The 21,172-nt window shown below is 45.5% G+C and overlaps 1 protein-coding gene across 3 annotated transcripts in view; it reads right to left on the bottom strand.

Annotated features, from left to right (window-relative positions):
• SLC9A8 (solute carrier family 9 member A8) overlaps nt 1–21,172 on the bottom strand; it is a 67,117-nt gene that overhangs the window by 6,592 nt on the left and 39,353 nt on the right. For all 3 annotated transcript variants that reach the window (XM_007446390.1, XM_007446389.1, XM_007446388.1), the window contains exons 8-13: nt 19,670–19,813; nt 14,464–14,602; nt 12,849–12,954; nt 5,769–5,885; nt 3,447–3,529; nt 330–441 (exon numbers count right to left, since the gene is read on the bottom strand). In XM_007446390.1, the coding sequence (XP_007446452.1) occupies nt 330–441; nt 3,447–3,529; nt 5,769–5,885; nt 12,849–12,954; nt 14,464–14,602; nt 19,670–19,813 (701 nt within the window). The remainder of the gene's footprint in view (nt 1–329; nt 442–3,446; nt 3,530–5,768; nt 5,886–12,848; nt 12,955–14,463; nt 14,603–19,669; nt 19,814–21,172) is intronic.

Consider the following 21,172-nt stretch of genomic DNA (forward strand, 5'->3'; position numbering starts at 1 on the left):
GAGTGGAGGGAAGGAGGGCAAATCCTGGTTCTGCCTCCTGGGGCCCCTCGTCCCGAGCAAGTCCTTTACCCTTGAGCCTGAGCTTCCTCATCTGTAGAGCAGACACGCACCACCCACTTCCTGCGCTGTGGGGAGGGGTACCGCCTGCGAAGGGCCTCGCTCAGGGCCTGTGTTATAGCCGGCGCCCTTAAATGGGAGCACGTGCAACTAGGGGCTGATGAGGCATGCTCGTTTCGCAAGGGCTCCGGTGACAGGCACGTGCATTCTCCGCAGGGCCTGTTCCTTTATAACACAGTTTCCCTCCACCGTTCGTTCAAGGTTGGGCTTACCGCTGAACCACATGATGAACATCATCTTTGGTGTGATTTTATGATCACGGAAGAAATTCAGGAGGTAGGAGAGAGGGAAAATGTTCACCGCTCTGCCAAACAGCACGAGCACCTGTTAACAGCAACGAACTAAGTCTTAACATGGAAACCTCTGGTTCTTCAAGCTGAAGCTCGTCGAGGCTAACACAGACCTGGTAACACGCCCATTATAAAGGCAGCATCCCCTTGTCATCAAAGATATGAACTCAGTGCTAGGCAGAGACCCAGGACATGCCAGCTTCTATGTGTCTAGGAAAGGATTAAAGCTTTGTATGTTACGTTTCCATTGTCAGAAAGAGAGGACTAACAAGGTATCAATGACAGCTTCAGTAATGCCAAGAGGCCCTGCAGAAGTACCCAGAGATTAATTTAAGGTAATCTGGCTCCTCCAAATGTGCTCTGCTGTGGGACGGGCCTGCACTAATCATTCCCAATGGGCTAGCTCTGGAGGAACAGACAAGGTATTCCTGCTTCTCCCATGGGGGCCCCACTCCTCAGGGAAAGGAGCGAAGACTGAAAAGCGCCTACCTATGTCCGTAAATGCTGCTCCCCGTGCAAGAGGAATGCACAGGTGGGTTCTAACAGGAGGTCACATACACCCTGTCTAGCCAGTTGCTTGCCATGGCTTTTGGTTCCTAGCCATCTCCAAAGGCATGTCGATTTTAACAAAATATAGCTTTATGTAAAGTCTAAATCTTATCTAAGTGGCTTCTTAGAACTACTTATTAATTTACTTCCAGTTTCTTCATCTTGGTTCTCACCATAACTAACTTGAACAGAATAATATATATATATACATACATTCTAAGGCTTTAAGTTTATTCTTTTAACCAGCATGAATTGAGTGTGCTTTGGACTGTTGTGCCTTGGAAGGTCAAGTTAATAATTACCCATAATCATCTAACATTTATATGCCAGACAATGCTCTAATCATTTTATATGCATTATCTTGTTCAGTTTACATCCTTCCAAAGGTCTCATGAGGTAAGTATTACTGTCTCTATTTTAGAGACAAGTAAACTGAGACTGCGAGAGGTTAAGTATTAAGTAACTGGTCCAAGCTGACGCAGGCAGGAAGTGGTGGAGCCAAGTCCCAAACCTGGCTCGGTCCCCAGAGCCCATGCCCTTGACCACTGAGTCTAAGGTAATCCATCTGAGCAGCACAGGCCATCTCTAGGAGTGCCAGGGCCAGACTGACCAGTTGCTCAGGGGAAACTGAGTCACCACCCCAGGCATTGCCTCATTTTTCTTTCCTTCGCAGCTCATGGCTGAGATCGCCACCTCCCTGTTTCACCCACTGAAATCTAATCCTCCATTCCCACATGTGTGTTTCAGGGTTGACCAAATGTGGCCCCTTTCACCCAGTGACCACATTAAAGGCTACTATACTTTCTATAAAAGACTTTTGCTGCTGTTTTCTTGTCCTAAAACCTGAGTTTGGAGGACACATAACAGTGACGAAAGCAATGAGCTTGTGCCGACTAAGGTAGAAGCACCCAGATTGCAAGGAGAAACATCTTTTTCTTTTTCTTTTTTTTTTTTTTTGGTGGTATGCAGGCCTCTCACTGTTGTGGCCTCCCCCGTGGCGGAGCACAGGCTCCAGATGCGCAGGCTCAGCGGCCATGGCTCATGGGCCCAGCCGCTCTGCGGCATGTGGGATCTTCCCGGACCGGGGCACGAACCCGTGTCCCCTGCATCGGCAGGCGGACTCTCAACCACTGCACCACCAGGGAAGCCCCACATCTTTTTCTTTAGGGTTCCTTATCTTCTCTGCCTCAGGTTCCCCATATGCCAAATAGGTAGGCCTCACTGGTTTGCACGTGGTAGGTGACAGTGATTTAAAAGAAAAAGCCTGCCTCTCAATAGCTGTGTTTTGTTAAGTGGAGCTGGTAATAAAAGTTAAGATGAATTATGGTAACTCAACAAGGTGTGCTTTGTAAGTGCCTTAAATTAACAGAGGATCTAAAAAGACAACAAACAGATCAAATTAGGGACAGGAGTATAAATCAGCAGGAGGACCTATGGGAGATGAGTTCACACTGACGGGACAGAGACACAGGAGGGACACAGACGAGGGACCTGGGAACACCAGGCTAATGCCCAAATGTTAGCCATTCCCGTCACTTTGATCAGATGCCTGAGGGAGTTGGACCTTTCTTTTAAATGCTTAAACATTTATTTTTCTCCCATTCCATTCCCAAGATCTGATTTGAATGCAAATGATTAAACTTCTATTTTCCTTTTTTAAAGGTACATTTTAACTTGTCTCCTACTGCCACCACCCCTCTCTCCTCCAATTACAATGCAACACTGTTTCCCAAAGCTTCTCAATGATAAGAATCACCTGGGATGATGATTCCTCCAGATGAATCTCCAAAGGAGGTAAGGGCCTCTAATCTTTACCTTGAACAAGTGTCCAAGGTCATGCTTATAAATGGACACATTTGAAGGAAACCACAGCAAGAATTAGGTATATTCATTATAATCATCCAGAAAAAGTAGAAAAGAAAAAGAAATCTTCCCCAGTTCTACAACCACTGTGAACATTTGGCTGCATTTTCTTACATATTTTCTTTCCTATGCATGCTGTTTTTACATGGTTATGATCAATTACACATTTCAATTCTGAAATCTGCTTTTACTACCTAAGGTTAAAAACTGGTAAATTTTTTTTTTTTTTTTTTTTATGGCTGCGCCTTGCAGCCTGCAGGATCTTAGTTCCCTGCTGACCAGGGATCAAACCTGTGCCCCCTGCAGTGGAAGCTCGGAAGTCTTAACTACTGGACTGCCAGGGAAGTCCTGAAAAAAATGGTAATTTTTAAAGAAGACTATAACAGTTCAAGGCCACTTAAAATTAAAACCAGGCAAGAATTCTTTTCTAGGGATATTTATTTACTTAATTCCATCCCTTCCCATTTATTGTATGTTCATGAATTTTTAACAAAAAGAAACTTCAAACAGACGGTTGTCTATGTAGCTGTTGACTTTGACCAGTTAACAGTTACATAAATGAATCCAGAATATGTGGTTATCGATCTACAAATAAGTAGTTAAATAAAAAACAAGGAAAATACTTACTATGCACCAGATGACAAAGGAAATTTCAAACTTGTGAGGGAAACTAAAAATGGACAGGCCAAGAAATGCAAACACACATGTTTCTGAAACAAACCAAAGAATGGATTATTCAGCCTCAACTATTTTCTTCCAATACAGCACGGGATTGTTATGCAAGCAAACATTCAGAAGTTAATCAGAATCCAGTATACCACTTTGCTTATTTTCTGGAAAATCCTGCAACCAGTACCTTGGCAAACTTGTCCTTTGATTCTCTCATTCTTTTCTATCACGTAAGCAACAAGTGCTTGCTATTCAGAATCTCCTAATTTAATAAGCCAGCTGTCAAATACCCATGCAAATAAATACTCTCCCACCCAGGGACGGTGATAAATATATGAATCTGTCCATTTGCTGAACACTGTGATTAGCAAGGATCCCAACTGAGGCAAAGTGGCAACAATTCAGAGCAAATGACTGCAGACGCCCTGCGACTAGTGTGAAAGGGCCCTTTGTTAACTTCCTTGCCAGAGTGGACAAAGCCAAATGACTGACTTCACATATTTAATGTTGCCACAAAGTTTAGAAGAAGGCTTACATCCTGCAGGATTTGCAGGAAGAAATACATTTCAACTCTTGGCTCCATTCCACAAGTCAAAGAGAGTCTGACATTTACTCTTGCTGTACAAGCAGTCACTTGTGTATCCTAAGAAAAGGCACCTTAGAAATTCCTAGCACTAGGCTCCCCGCTTAGACTGTGACATCCTCCAGAATAAACGTAGAGCCAGGGAGACAAAGACACTATTTTAAAAGTTGAGCATCATAAAACATCAAGGCTGTTTTGAAACATTTCAGCAATGTTTTCTTCTCCAAATGTGTATCCTTTTAGAACAAGTCCACAAGCTGGACAGTATACTTACCCTTCTCCTCCTTGAATGTTTTTATCAAATATTTCTGTCATCTTTTGAAATCAGCTTATTTAGAACACATTCAGATCTATGTAATGCTTTTCCCTGGCAGCATGAATACTATTATGTGGATACATCATGGTTAATTTAATGAATCCTTGATGGATATTTAGACTGTTTCTGTTTCTGAGATTGAAAAAGCAACAACAAACATCCCTGTGCACAGACTAAATCCCTGATGGTAGAATCGCTGGGTCAAAGAGTATGTGCCTTTTAAATTCAGACTGATGCTGCAAATGACTCTCCAAAAAAGATGGCATCAATGTATATGCCCATCAACAGGGCCTATTTTCTATACGTTTGTGCCAGAAGTGGGGAATCACCAAACTTAAAATCTGATGGGTACAAAATAGAATTTGATGGATGTTTTGCTTTACATTTCCTTATGGTGAAAGAGTCTTTCGCCATGACTTTCTGAGAAGGGTGCTGTGGAAACAATACCCACTGGGCCAGGAAGAGACAGACCGCTTCCAGGCTCACTTCTTAGCCATGAGACAGTGCTCAGATCATGTGACCTGAGACCCCCTGTTTGTGGAATGAAGTCTCTGCACAGCTTGCCCCCGACTCCCAGCACGTGACAGTGTGGAACTGGTGCTTCGAAATGAGACAGCCCACAGAAATGCCAGGGGAGTGCTGATGATGACAGGCAGAGCACAGCCACTTGGGGGCCGGCGAAAAGGGACAGTGTGAGAGTGGTTCCTTCACTCCCAGGTGTAAACTAGGGGCAGGTACATGATGGGTTCATCAGACTGTGATGCATAACTGAAACTGCTTAAGAGAAACAGTCATCACGGTGTGGCCCAGGCCAACGATGACACCTCTAATTCAGGGCTTGCCTGAGACACATCCTTCAAGATGCTCTTGTGAACAAAGGATCCTGTGGACAAGTTTGGGAAATGCTGTCACTCTGTCTTTCTCTTAGAAATTCACAATGCACCTTGGCGGAAAAGTCTCACAAGTTCAGAAACTTGTTAAACTTTATTTACCCCAGGATTTCCCAAACTGTTTTTTGACTATGGAGTCTTTTTTCACTTAATTCCCATCAATATCAGTTCCAAGGAACGCATTTTTTAGAAACGTCACTTTCATATATTGCAAAAACATGAGTCTCAAATGTTCGTTATTCGCAGTTCTCGTTATTTTTTGGTCTTAAAATTATAGGCATCGAAAGTTCCATTTGTTAGGTATTAGGTTTACTTTATGGAATGTGAAAGCCAGAGTAACAAACAAAAGATAAGGGAGTGCAGTATCTGGCTCTGAGGAATTCTGCTGCCTCTTCTGTCAGGGAAAATCTCAACGGACTCCTGGAACAGGCTGAGGAAGAACAAGCAGCTCTGGGTAGGCCCACGGGGGACCACACAGAGGCACAACTCACCGCACAAGAAGGCCACAGTCCGGAGGGTTTGCTGCATGAGGATCTGGGTGACTGGGGACAGGTTATGGTGTGTGTAGTGAGACATCACGATGCCTGAGAATAGGATGGCCATAATGCCTAGAGAGGGACAAAGGGGCAAAGTGCACAGACATGAACAGAACAGAAAAGCACCTTCCATGTGATAAGCAATAATGCCTCACACTTCCTACAAGTTCCTGGAGCCTACAGTATTAGGTGTTTTAAGAAAAAGGATGGGAAAATAATACCTGAGGCCTCCCAGAGGCTGCAGAGACCTGCTAAGGGCCCGTCTCTCTGGCAGCTTCATTACCGGCTGGGTGACCTTGGGCCAAGTTTCTTCCCCTCACCAAGCCTCAGTTTTCTCAACTGTACAGTGGGACTAATAGTACCCACGCTCATGGAGATGTTAGGAGGGTAATGCAGAGAAGCCATGTCAAGTGCCCTTCACAAGACCAGGGCAGAACAGGTGTGAGCCGTCACTGTCATTCATGGATATAATAGGGGCAGGTGAACCACTCTTGGGGCAGAAAGGGAACATAAGAATCTGGGTATGGAGAATGGGTGGATTTTTATTTACTTTGTCATACTTTAATTTTGAATTTTCCCATAATCGCCATGAATTAACCTTATAATATGAAAAGAGAGATGTGTTATTTAAAAAAAAGTGATGTCTTTTCTTTAAAGATCACCATGAGAGAGTCTACAACTTTTGTTGTGTACTCAGGATTTGAGTTTCAACTTTTGTCCACTGCCCCTAATCACTGCTGAAGCCACTTCCATGGGTTTCCTCTCAGGGTCTCCCTGGCAAGGCAGCAGCAAAGAGGTCTTTATTTCATGTAAGGAAGCTGAGATTTTTACAAAGCCATTAAACAGGCTGCCAAGATACATGAATTCCAAGTCAAACTTTATAAGCAAATATTTAACTCACTTCTGCCATTTTGCAGAAACAGATTACTGGCTAACTTTCCATTTAAAAATGAGTGAAGCAAAGGAGAATGTCCTGCTTGGGAGGGCAGGCAGCAAAGGAGCTGGACAGGAAGTGCGCTTGGGGGACAGAAGTTTAGCTTTGAATACCTGAAGGCTGGGTCTCTTCACAAGAAGACTCAAAAAGGGGCCCTGCTTCCAATTTCCCTCTTCCATTCCCAGAGCTAGTACAAGGCTTGGAAGAATGCCCTTGGTCTGTTGGTCCAGTGTTACCTGTCATCCATTTAAGTGTTCCCACTTTCAAGTGACAATCCTCTCCTTGGTCTTGCCATGGGCAGAGCATGTCTGGCATACTAGCCTGACTTTTACACCCTAATCTTGAGTTGAGGAAATATATGCACAGGAGTCAAAGAGATGTCTTTATATCTGACTGTACATAAATGAAGTTTTGTTTTTTCTTTTTGGTGCAATAAAGTTTGTTTTGGCAGAAAACAAAATGATTGAAAAACACAGAATTGCGTTGGAGACATTTCAACTGCTAAGCTTGCTGCATAAACAATACCTCACAAAACAGAGGAAAACCCTGCTCTTTGCGGTGCCCAACAGGTATTTGCTGGCCGGAGAGACAGCAGTAGCTGGAACGTGTTATCTCCTAGCCCTCCTGGGAAACGGCAAATTCCTTTGCTCTTTCATTTTTCCCAAAAAGGAGGCCAGACCGGGAAATTCCAGCAACGCTGCCCAAGAGCCACACCTGACGAGCCTGGAGAAGGGAAAGGAGAGGGCAGGAGACTTCTTCACCTGCTACTTCAGAGCAGCGAGAAGACTCGGAGAGTCACGAGTCGTTCTGAGCCGCTGCTCCGCTAGATAAAACACACAGTAACAACACCTCCGGCTGTCCCCTCAATTCATCTGCTCTTCTCAGTAAGTTCCTGCAGGCGACCACCCGAGAGCTTCTCCTTCCTGACTCTGCACCTAGACCACAGACGCCACAGGCAACGTGAGGCGAAACAGTGGGAGAGACCAGAACCGTTGAGGTTGGGGGAGGAGCACGCGGCACAGCACACTTCAGTTCCTATGGACTTGCTCCTAAGCCTCTCTCTTCCTTCCGTGCAGTCCAATGCTAGAGACGGCTCTGGCTTCTGGGCTCTCAAAGGGCTTTGTTTCGCCAGCCTGCTTCAAGAAGGGTTACAATTCACTGCAAAGCTGAGGCTTTGGAGTTCTTACCCTGAAGGGAAAGTCAACCCCAGAGGAGCCTGAACCACTTAAGCTGTGAATCACAACCGCTTAAGTTGTGACAGGAGTGGCCTTCCACCCACGTCGTCATTCTGCCCACAGAACGAGGTCGTCATAGCCCACGGGAGTCCCGGTATTGAACAGCCACTGTAGAAAGCCAAAGGTTCTGGAAAGTCAGCTCTGACAGTGAAACGTGGAACTTCCCGTGGGACTAGCATCAGGAGAGGCCACTGCCAGAGCCCCAGCAAGCTTTCCTCCACAGGAAACAAGGAGACAGGCTCAACGCAGCAGGGGTCTGGCTGGCCATTTTAGTCTGGTGCACTGTAGGCCAGGGGTTGGAAACCCAAACTCCTCAGGGGCCAGACCATAAAAATAAAGACAAAAACAATAAGTGGGTGAGTGGCACATGGGCAAAGAAGGCACAAGCCCATCTACAAAGGGCTGACGGCAGCCCTGTGGATGGGGGCCTAGTGCTGACCAGTCTTCCGGTTTTTGAGAAACTCCAGAAATCTGTTTCTTATGCGAAATCTTCCAACTTTTTTTTTTTTTTGGCCGCGCCGCACAGCTTGCTGGATCTTAGTTCGCTGACCAGGGATCGAACCCCGGGCCCCCAGCAGTGAAAGCAGTGAGCCCTAACCACTGAACCGCCAGGGAATTCCCAGAAATCTTCTGACTTTTAACGACAGCAACTAATTGAAGCGTTTAAACATTTTCCGTAGAGGTAAACAAATCCCATTTGGGGGCTGAATTTGGACCATATAGAAATGGGCCCTCTGGACAACAAAAGAGTGACCAGCCAGCCACGACCTTCATGCCAGGCTAGTCTGGGGTTGAGGGAACTCTCAAATCCCAGGGGCTAAAGGAAAGAGTCAGGGTCAGCAGTGGGTACAAAAGCCGCAGGGACAGCTCAAGTGTCTCCCCTATGTGCCCTCCCTAAGCCCAGGTGACTTTACCACTCAGACGACCCTCACCCACTGCAGCTGCCCCCGGCATAGGCTGCGAAGACACTGAAGGGGAAACCGGTCCAGCAGGCTCACTCCTGGGGCTAAAAGGCCTGGGGATTTAAAACATGCCCTGGAGTGAAGCATCCTGGCACAGTTACTTCTTTCAGAAGGCAGATGCATTACAGGAAGTAGACAGCAGTGCAGCGAACGGCCAGCCTCTGAAGGAAGGCAGGAAAAGAGAGGGAGGGAGGAAATCCACTTCTAGTCTCAGTTAAATCCATTGTTTCAAATGTAATTAAGGAATAAAGGGATTCAAATCCAGAAGGCAGGAGTTGAGAGGGTATTGTGTACAATTTCTATTGCACTGAACTTTACTGTGGGTAAAACACGATGTACTTCTTGAAGGCTGTGTCAGGCCATAGTCAGTTTTGTTAATTACCCAACAAGGAACATATTTTGCTATAAAAAATCTGAACTCAGAGGTAAAGAGTAAAACAAGACTCTCCATTCACACCGCCTGCCCAGAGGTAACTACTATTAACAGTTTAACATGCAGATTGCCAGCTCTTTCTACTATGCCATTATAAAGTTTATCTGTCTTTAAAAAAAAGTAATAAACAGGGTCTTCCCTGGTGGCGCAGTGCAGGGGACACAGGTTCAGGCCCTGGTCCGGGATGCCGCAGAGCGACTGGGCCCGTGCGCCACAACTACGGAGCCTGTGCTCTAGAGCCCGCGAGCCACAACTGCTGAGGCCTGCGCGCCTACAGCCCAAGCTCCACAGCAAGGGAGGCCACCGCAATGAGGGGCCCGCACACCGCGGCGAAGGGTAGCTCCCGCTTGCCACAAGTAGAGAAAGCCGCGCACAGCAGCGAAGACCCAATGCAGCCAAAAAAAGAAATAATAAATATATTTTTAAAAAGTAATAAACAGTATCATACTACAGATATGACACGTATTACTGGCACAGTGATTTTTAAAAAGTCCTCCAACACTTGGCTTTGCGTGTGTAACAGAATGCCAACTCCTTCCCAGGCCTACAGAACCCTGCGGGACGGGGTCCTTGCCCTTCTGTTTCAGCCACGCTATCTTCCTGCTCTTCCTGGAGCAAGCCAAGCTCCCTCAGATCTATCTGGGACTCTCGGCACCTGCTGCTCACGCTGCCAATCACTCCCTCCCCAGAGCCTCCAACACTGGCTCCTTTTCACCACACAGGTCTTAGCCCCAGTGCCACCCCTCTGAGGACACCTTCCTGACCCCCTACCTCATAACGTTCCTGCCCCCGTGAAACTCCATCGCATTACTGTGATTTCTTTTTTTCACATCACTTCTTACTACCTGAAATTACCCTATGTGTTTGCTTACTTGCTTATTATCTTCCTTCTCCAGGCAGAAACCTGATCTTGTCTTGTTTATTACCGTACCTCTGAAACCAAGGAGCGTTCTCGGCACAGAGTAGGCATTAAATAAATACTTACTGAATGGATGAGTGAAAGGTTTTTCTTTTTCTTTTTAAAATTTAATTAATTAATTTATTTTTGGCTGCGTTGGGTCTCTGTTGCTGCACGCGGGCTTCCTCTAGTTGCGGCGAGCGGGGGCTACTCTTCATTGCAGTGCACAGGCTTCTCATTGCAGTGGCTTCTCTCCTTGCGGAGCATGGGCTCTAGGTGTGTGGGCTTCAGTAGTTGTGGCACGTGGGCTCAGTAGTTGTGGCTCACGGGCTCTAGAGCACAGGCTCAGTAGTTGTGGTGCACGGGCTTAGTTGCTCTGTGGCATGTGGGATCTTCCCGGATCAGGGATCGAACCCATGTCCCCTGCGTTGGCAGGCAGATTCTCAACCACTGTGCCACCAGGGAAGCCCCAGAGCGGCACTTTTATTATGTGTACTTCATATGAGGAAGTGGAAGCTCAGAGTGGTTAGGTCTGCTCTCTACAGTTACACAGCTAATGAGAGGTGGAGTTGGGATACAAACCGAGCCTGTCTGGTGCCCTTAACCGCTGTGTTCTAGACACACAGATTTAGGTAAATGATTCTTAGGGAGAGCATCCTGTTTGGTGGCCCTGGTAACCACTTAGTCCTTTGTGACAGTCAGGAAAAGCAGAGCACAAAGAGGAAGGAGGGGACAGCACCAAAGTCACCTTTCCTGTTTGTACCCTTACATTAACAGGGTGAGCCTCCCCTTCTCTGAAAACCCTGCGTGACAAACATCCCACCAGCAGAGTGTGGGCAGAGCCAGCCCGTCACCCAGAGGCGGACAAGTGTGTTCTTGGCTTGCATGTGCTCTTTTCGGCCCCATTAGCGTGCACAGCAGAGGTCCCCAAGGAAACGAAACCCCTACAAATAGAAAACACTGCCTCTCTGAAGAAAAGACAAGAAAAACACTCCCTGGTCTTAATCACAAATTTCAAATGGATGCATGAAATATATCTTTGCAAACAGGTACTCAGTGTTCATCTCAAAGGGGTGGGGAATGATCTAGAAAAACAGAGGTAAAAATAGCTAGGCTAGAGCCAAATGACTCACAGGTAGTGTTTATGTAAGTGCCCAAATTCAGGAAAGATAAGAGAGGGAACAGGATGGCAGATACCGGGATGAAATTATCCAAAAGAACTGGCTTGGGATTAAAAACAAACGAGACCCTGAGGTTTACAAAGTTCTCCAGCGAAAATGGCCAGAGTCCTCTCTGCCTCCTCCTTGGCAAGACCTGCTCACAGAGGACCCATGTGTGATGCCAGACACTGACCCGAGGGAAGGAGAATTCTGCTCAGCAGCAGAGGAGGAACAGAAAAAAATATTTCAAGAAACTGATAAAAACATACTACATTTGATAAAAGCCATAAACTTACACAAACTATAAACCCATGAAGTTCAACAAATCCCAAGAGGAATATAAAGAGAACCACACCAAGGCACATCAAAATCAAACTGCCACATACCTGTCAAAATGGCTAGTTTTTAAAATTAAAATAAGTGTTGATGAGGATGTAAAGCAGCTGAAACTCTCTCATACATTCTGGTGGGGATGCAAATGGCCCAGTCACTCTGTAAAACACTTGGCAGTTTCTGATAAAGCAAAATATACACCTACCATAAGACCCAGCAACCTTACTTACTCCTCAGTATTTATCCAAGATAAATGAAAATACGCATATTAATAGCCAAAATCTGGTAAAGTCCAAATGTCCTTCAAAGGGTGAATGGAAAAATCGGCTCAATAAGAATGTAAAACTACTGATACAGCAAAAATGTGGTGTCTCTCAAGAACATTACAAAAACTGAAAGAAGTCACAAAAGACTAAAAGCTACATGATTCCCTTTATATGACATTTATATTCTGGAAAAGGCAAAACTATAGTGGAAGAATGCAGGTCAGTGGGTGCCAGGGCCCAGGGACGGGCTAAGGGATTGACTGCCCTTGGCAGTCTGACCTCATCCTTTGACTGAAGGCCCTTCAGAGGGCTTGTTTTGAGAGAGAGGCAACAATGGAAGAGATGTTTTTTTTTTTTTTTTTCTTCTTGCGTTATGCGGGCCTCTCACTGTTGTGGCCTCTCCCATTTGCGGAGCACAGGCTCCGGACGCGCAGGCTCAGCGGCCATGGCTCACGGGCCCAGCCGCTCCGCGGCATGTGGGATCCTCCCGAAACGGGGCACGAACCCGCGTCTCCTGCATCGGCAGGCGGACTCTCAAGCACTGCGCCACCAGGGAAGCCCGGAAGAGATGTTTTGATCTCTGCTACAGGATGGCCGGTAAAGAGAAAAGGTGACCGTGACAACACTGAGTTCCTGGATCCAGCCAGGTCTAAATCCAGATGTATCCCTAGAGAGCCAGTTAGTCCCCTTTACTGCTTAAGCTCTTCTGAGTTGTGACTGTCTCTTATGATTGAAAGTGACCCAATCGACATAACCTTTCACCAGGCAGGACAACGGACCATCAACCCCAGCATTTCAACACTCTGTCACTTACCTGAGAGTGAGATTCCTTCTGCGAGCCCATATGGAAGATAAGCAAAAATGATCATCATGCCAAACTCCAAGGAAGGCGTTTTCCTCAAGTCAATATGCTTTAGCACGTAAATGACAACTGTCAAGGAAAAAGAATCAAAGGACACTTACGGGTGATCTAGAGAAGTCACAAAACTGCTGCCTTCCAAACAGAGAAGGTAAACAATGGATACAAAGATTTGGGAACATCTCAAGGTAACAGCTGAAAATTTGTCATTATGGATTTTTTCTTTGCAGGGAGACTCTTGTTTTAAGGAAGGGCATCTGACAAAATACTAAGAGATGTAAATTCCTGAGACAAACGGTAGGGGAAAACTGAAGTCACCCTAAGTCATTTCATTTGGAAATGCTGACTTGGAGGGCTGGAAGCCACCGGGGGATGGGGGGTGGGGGCGGGCTGTGGGGAGCTGGGGCTGCAGACAGACTGAGGACACCCCACACTGCCAGGTCCCTTCCAGGGCCGTGCCCCTCTTCCACTCCACTGACCACATCAGCTGAGGTCACTAATGAGGTTTCCAGAATCCTGGGGATCAATGCCCCATTGAAGGACCTTCTCTCCTATTCCTGGACATTTATAAACTCATGTTCCTGTGAAAGGAGAATCTTCCACGTATTCAAATGTTGATGCCTGTGCTGGAGCCCACAGCACCCATTTACTGGGGCTTCATTAAAGAAGATGCTCTCCCCGCCCGCCCCTCTGCTCTTTTAAATAAAGAGATAAATACAGAGGAAAATACTGAACTAGAAAAAGTTTTCTTTTCCATTCTGTTTATTGATACAATATAAGAAGCTGTCAGCTGATTCAACAGCACCTTGAGACTTCTGGACATAGGAACTGACGGGAAAATTCAACAGGATGGCAGACAAACATGCCTGTCTCAGGCGGAAGAGGCTTTCCTGGCCGGCCATCTGTGAAACACACTGCTGGCGGAGGAGGGCCAGGTGGCCATCTCCCCAAGATGCATGCAGGCTTACGCTCACACAGAAATGGTCTGGTGCCTGTTCCTGTTTTAAACGTGACAAATTTTCTACAGCAATAAAGGTGTCAGCGGCCTTAACAAGTCTCTTGGCTTCTATGGCTGGAAAAGCTTATGGGTTGTTAAGCTACAAAATCAGTGTGAATAACTTAGATGGAGCTCACTTTGAAAGTCTCTTTTCTGGTTCTTCCAGATAAATACTTTCAGTGGCGTAGAGATTTTCTCAATTTGACATTTTCAAAGGAAATTAATTTCCGATTTTCTTAATATAAAAAGTGAGACAGCAGAAAATGAAATTCATCTGAATGCAGTTATCACACTCTGGGAACTGAGAAGACCCCAAAGTCAGATCTGATACTCAACAGTGTACATGTTTTTTAAGCTTTGAAAAGTGATATCCTAAATTTCACATGTTAAAATTTAAAATCCTTGAGTTTAAATTAAAGTGTTCTTCAAACCAGAACTAAGCATAAAAATCCTCCTTAAATACGACTTTAGGCTAAAATTGGTCCCCTTAAAGAACTGGAGAAAATGACGAGAGACGGATGTAATTAGGAATAATCTTCTCAGCCACGTGTGTTCATCATATTAAAAGGATATTAATGCAGAGATTAAGCCAGTGAGAGTGCCGAGTGCTGCTGAGCCAAAGAACATTTTGAGGAAGTAGCCAAGGGCTTGTAAAAATGTTTGCCACCCACTGACATCTGACATATTTTTTCTTGTTAAACCTTCAGCTGTGCTAGGAAATAAAAGAAAAAAAAGAAAGAAGTTAAAATGTTATAGACAAAGTTATTAGAAATTAACTTAGAACTCAAAACTTATTTCTGGCTTATTCTCTCATTCATTGATTCATTCATCATTCAACCTGTTAGTCAAACACTTATTTGTTCACCTACTTTGTTCCAGGCGCTGTGTTCTCATCCCAGAGATGAGAGCAGGTGCCTGCCCTTAGGGAACTCTATAGTCTAATGAGGGAGAAAAACAAGATGGGCGGCTTCCCTGGTGGTGCAGTGGTTAAGAATCCACCTGCCAATGCAGGGCACATGGGTTTGAGCCCCAGTCTGGGAAGATCCCACATGCCACGGAGCAACTAATCCCGTGCACCACAACTACTGAGCCTGTGCTCTAGAGCCCGTAAGTCACAACTACTGAGCCCACGTGCCGCAACTACTGGAGCCCACGTGCCTAGAGCCCGTGCTCTGCAACGAGAGAAGCCACTGCAATGAGAAGCCCGCGCACTGCAACGAAGAGTAGCCCCTGCTCACCACAGCTAGAGAAAGCCCACGCGCAGCAACGAAGACCCAACACAGCCAAAAAGAAAATAAAAAACAAACAAGATGGAAACTAGGACCATCTCAGGAAAGAGCAGAGAGCTGTAGGAAATACATGGTGGGCATCGAACTCAGACTGGTGGGGGTCTAGGAAGGTTCTTTATGACACATGGGCTGGGTTTCAATTTAGGATAAAGAAGAGCTAACCAGGTGAAGAAATGAGGGAATGCACCCATGGCAGAGGGAAGAGCATGTGTGGAGGTAGGGAGCCCCAAAATACTAGCAGCGTATCTAGGAGCAGGAAGTTACACAGATGACTGTGGACAGAACACAGGAACTGGCTGCTGGGGGAGGGGCTGGCGGGGAGGACAGTGGCAAGAGTAAGGCAAGAGCAGCAGGTGGGGCCAGGCCCCATGAAAGGCTTTCGATGAACCAAGCTAAGGAGTTGGTGTTTCATCCTGAAGGCCCTGGGGAGTCACAGGGAGTGTTTTCAGTGCGGGGTGGGCGTGGGGGAGTGGAGATCCTGTGGGATAAAACCCGAAACTGAGGCTGTGGCATGAAGTCAGACTAGAATGGAGCCTCCTGAAGAAGAAATATCAGTGGGTAAGGCCCAGAGTGGGGATTTGGGAGGAGACATCAAGAGGAAGAATTGAAAGGGCTTTCCTTTCACTGCTACAGAGCAAAGAAAAATGTCAGCAGCCATTAAATTCAACTGTTGGTTTTATCCCCAAGGGTAGAACCATTATACCATTAAAAGAGCTATTCTCATTAAATATCCTCCTCCTGCTGAGTCCACCTTCTCTCAAATCCATCCACTTCTCTCCCTCCCTCCCCTACTATCCTCCAGCTCAGGGCTTCTGCCTTGCGGATCTCTCTCTCTATACATCCTGCTCTTCCTAGGAGAACCCATTCTCTACTCAGGGGCCTGAACGATCCCTTGAAAATGCACATCTGATGGAGTTACTGGCCTGTTCAAAACCCCTCGTCAGTCTCCTGCTGCTTTCAGGGGGAAGCTCAGTCTTCTGAGCCTGACGGACTCCTCCCCACCACACCTCCCCTCCCATCTCCTCATTCGGGCTGGGCTCCACTGTCACTGACACCTCCCGGTAGGTCGTAGGTCGTATGTCACTCTTCCTGGGCTCCAGCTGACTCTGGCTTGTTCTCAGAACACAGAGTCAGTGACACTCCCTCAGGGACACCTGCCTTCACATAGGCCAGCCCATTTACAGGCTCTCCTGGTGCCTGACGTCTCCACAGCAGTGGAACTAGTGAATCATTCCATGAGGACCATGCCTGTGTCCACCTTGTTCACTGCCATATGTCCAGGGCCTAAGCAGAGCCCAGCACACAGAAGATACTCAACAAATTTTTGCTGAATCAGTAAACAAAACAAAGAATTGTCAATAGTAATGTTCAGCTTCATTAATTAGCGTTTCATGAACTGGTATAATTTTAAAGCAGGATAATTTGTGATAAAAGGGTGGCTTGGTCAGATAACCTCAGCCTTTTGTGGTGATTTACACCATAATATAACATAATGAAGGTTCTGAGAAGTCCTGCAAAAAAGAAAACCACGTTTTTTCACATAAAAGTTTTCTAAACTCACCCCAATAGCCCCATTCCCTTTCTTTCCCAGCAGATCCCATGTTAACATCCCACCTTGGGGAAAGCTGGGAACCAATAAGGTTCTTATTGGGAAAGTACTTTTGAAGGCTAAGATCACCTCTAGGTCCCAAATGGATCCGTGGGCCACGAGCATAGCATCCAGCCCCCTCATTTCATTACCACAGCTGGGACACTGGCTGGTGTCACTGCTTTCTTTTCATGCAAAGGAGACTGAGGCCTAACGAAAGTGGCTAATTGGGTGAGGTCACACCAATGGTTAACAGCAGACCCAGGGCCGAGGCCAATGGTTTCTGAACTCAAGATAAATGAAGGTAGAATTCGGACTCTTTCTAGCCTGGAAATGTCATGCATTATATTTTTTCAGGTCATGTTCCTCACACCTTAAAGAATAAAAGACAATGTTGCTTCAGGATCCATTTCATGAGCTTTAGCTGCAGCTGCAGAGAACTAAAGCAGTTTCCTCTACCGCAATTATTGTAAGAATAGATTGTCATAGTAACAAATCAAAGCTAAAAATCATTTAATTAAGGTTAATGAAGAAACAGAAGATACTCAGCTTTCTGGCACTTATGAAAGTGAAAACATTAAAAAAGGGGTAATTCATTCACATATTCAGTTACAAAGATAAATGTATCATCATCAGATCACTTTGAAAAACAAGATGTGATTCTTCCTTGTAACCAAGGAAAGCTGACAACATCTCCCCCCTACACTGCAAAAACAAGGCAGTCCTATCACATCCCCTTTCTCTTACAATGACTCCATCCTTTCTCATTTTAAAAACAAAGTATCTCCTAACCTTTGGCCTTTCTGTGGCAAAGGAGACCTGGGAAAGCTCAGAAAAGATCCTACTTCTGCCAGATTTAAGAAAAAAATAAATTAGAGACAAGGCAGTTGAGTTTAGCTCCTCATGTATAAGAATAACTCATGATGTCACCTCCAATTCAGGCACAATTCCTTATCACAAATGTTCAAATGCACAACCAGGACACAAGATAAAGGTAAAAACCAGAAAACTAAGACACTTTCAAAGTAGATCTTAAGAAAAAATATCAGATTTTTTTTAAAAGCTCTTACAGCATGATATATGATAATTTCCTAATAAAGCTACAGAAATTTTTGCCAAGAGAAACATGAAAAAGCCAACAATAGGGAACTGGTCAAATAGATCACAGTAAACCCATAGAAAGAATACTCTGCAACTAGTTAAATGATGTTATAAATGTAAATGATGTTTATCAACTCCATTCAATGGAAAAGTTACAATACAGTATATACCCATCTAAATAAATTACATGTACCTTCTACCAAATTGTTAACTGTAATTATCTCTTGGGAGTTACAATGCTTGCATTTTTTTTCTTTTCTTTCTTTCTTTGTGAGTTTTCTAAATTTTATATACAAAATATATGTATTATTTTAGAATATATACATATGTTTTTGTTTTGTTTAAGGGTCTGCTCAGCAGCTCTTTCAATTAAGCAACTTTTGGTAAGTTCTTCCTGCAAAAGCAGGACAAAAACAGGACAAACAATAGCTGGGGGACAGGAGCAGAAGAGGAAAGGATCTCACGTTAACCGATGGCAGATGCTTTTCACACAGTATATCTAACTACTCAATCCTCAAATCCAATTCTAGGCTGAGGCATTATCACCCTCACTTTACTGTTGAGACACCTGTGGCTCAGAGAGGTTAAGGAGCTGACCCAGGGTGTCACACAGCTGAGTGGCCATCACTGGAACTTGAACCCAGGTCAGCCTGACCCCAAGACCTGGGCTCTTTCCACGATAAAATGTTCTTTCATTCCAACATAAGAATGCTGAATATAGTCTTCAGTAAGGCTTTTAAGAAAACCACAGAGTGGTTATGCTTTGCAAGGAATCCCACAACAAAGGAAACAAGTTCAAAATCAAAATGGAAAACCTATTCTTTAACAGAACACATAATGGCCCCCAAAATTCTCTTAGCTAATCTCTGATACATTGTCCAGGGCTCTTTTCTCCAACTGCTTTGACTGTCTGTACCTTCTTGTTTTTTCGTAAAACCGTCTGGGCCTCCTGTCCATACATTAACACCACAAACATCAGAGTGCAAGGAAACAGCCCCGCATCCGACAAATGGATTTGAGATGAACTTAGACTCATTTGTTTTTCCCAATGACTTCTTGACATTTTATGGCTCATCTTTAATTTCTCAGATCCTATCAACAAGGGCAGTATACCAATGAACAACTGAAAAAGATCTGCAATTTCCAAAGTAGCTTTCACATAATAGCATCTTAAGGCAGGAGGCCCGTGAATATCACTACCGTACCTTACAGCTGCGAAAAGGAAGGTGACGTGCACCAGCTCACAAGTGGGAGAATAGGGCCTCTGTCACATGCTTTCATCTGGAACAACGCTGCCCAAATACTGATCCCTCAACTGGCTGCTCCATCATCATCTGGGGACTCACCCCAGACCTACTGAATCGGAAGCTCTCAGTGTGGCATCTGGGAATGCTACATTTAATAAGCACGCCCAGTGATGCTGATGAGAAGCTGGCCTTTATTTATTTATTTAGGCCACACCCCATGGCATGTGGGATTGTAGTTCCCCGACCAGAGATTGAACCCACACCCCCTGCATTGGAAGCGTGGAGTCTTAACCACTGGACCTCCAGCGAAGTCCAAGCTGGGTTTAATTTAAAAGCACTGCTAAAAGGTAGATCCTAAAAGGCAGATTCTCCTCTAATTACCCTGGGCCTTGACAAGATTCCTGGGGCACATCAAGGCTTGTCAGGCCAGAAAGATGGAGAAGCAGTGAACCAATCACCCAGAGGATAAGCAACTGTACACACAGCTGCATGGAAATATCTGCCCCTCTGATACAAGGCCCTTTAGTTCTGTCACTTGAAGAAAGCACACTTACTTGGTCAGGACAATGGAGACTGCATCGTTGAGAATGCTCTCTCCAAAAACCAGCATGTTGAGCACCGGGTCCACATGAAGTGCATTGAAAATAGCAATAGTAGCCACTGGATCAACAGCAGATATTAGGGAGCCAAATGCAAAACTGTCAAAGAGAAAAGGAAGGGGTAATTCTGTAACGCTTAACCCCTGGTCCACATAGTAAAACATTAAACTCAAAGACTGTATTTAGTATAACAGTACACACTGTAGCTGAAGGAACTACAGAAGATGGTGGTTTTTTCTCCACTTAAAATACCTGCTAATTGACATTGTGGGTGGAGAAGTGAAAGTCCCACTCTATAAGCTGTTGTTATGAATGGCCTGGTTTTCCACTGAGAATACCAAGATTTTATTTTGACCAATGACAGAGGGAAGACTTTTGCTTAAATACATAACAGCCATCCCAGCCTTCTTGGTCAGAACAGCTGGAACCATGGTGGCCCAGAGGGCCTCCCCTAAACGGCCCATGTGCTCCTGGGTCTGACCTCTGCTTTGCCCCTTGCCACCAGGCCAACGGAGTGCCATCTGTGACCAACGCCAGCCTCCACTCAGATCTGCAACATCTAGGAAAGTGCCAAAAGTCAGCAGCAACTCCAGCCTGCTTCAGGAGCTGCACAGCCTGGGAGGCAGACAGCAACAGCAGTGCTGCCTACCACCAGGCCAGCAGCTCTCACCCCAGTACCCACGAGGGTCTAACTACCTCCAACAAATGGGCATTAACTGCCTAATATGTTTCAAGCGCTAAGGCTTTTAAAAAAAAAACATTCATTTATTTGTTTATTTATTTATTTGGCTGCGTCGGGTCTTAGTTGCGGCATGCAGGCTCTTTCGTTGCAGCACGCGGGCTCCAGAGCGTGAGGGCTCAGTAGTTGCGGTGAGGGCTTAGTTGCCCCACGGCGTGTGGGATCTTTGTTCCCTGACCAGGGATTGAACCTGTGTCCCCTGCATTGGAAGGTGGATTCTTAACCACTGGACCACCAGGGAAATCCCAAGGCTTATAATAATAGCAAATGTTTATGTGGCACTTACCACGTGCCAGGCGATGTTCTGAGCACTTTACATACAGTAACTCAATAATCCACAAAGCAACCTTATGAAATGGTACTAGTACTGCTCTGATTACACAGGAGAAAACTGAGGGACAATGAGGTTACGGAACTTGCCCAAGGTCAGAGAGCTAAGAGGTGGCAAAGCCCGGATCCAAACACAGGCCATCTGGCTCAGAGTGGGTGCTCTTAGCCACTACACTGGATACAGCAATACCCGGAGGCCAAGGTCAACTCAGAAAAGGCGAGTGTTACACAGGAAGTCAGGGTGATGAGAGAAAGAGTAACATGGCGGGGTGGTGTGGAGGCATGGGGGTGGGGCCCACTTAGATCGGGGGGTCAGGAAAGGCCTCTCTGAAGAAATGATGCTTATTTAAACGAAGGCCTACCTGACAAGAAGCAGATGGACAGGCCAA

This window comes from Lipotes vexillifer, unplaced genomic scaffold (assembly GCF_000442215.2).
Source record: "Lipotes vexillifer unplaced genomic scaffold, Lipotes_vexillifer_v1.1 scaffold251, whole genome shotgun sequence".
Classification (NCBI taxonomy): Eukaryota; Metazoa; Chordata; class Mammalia; order Artiodactyla; family Lipotidae; genus Lipotes; species Lipotes vexillifer.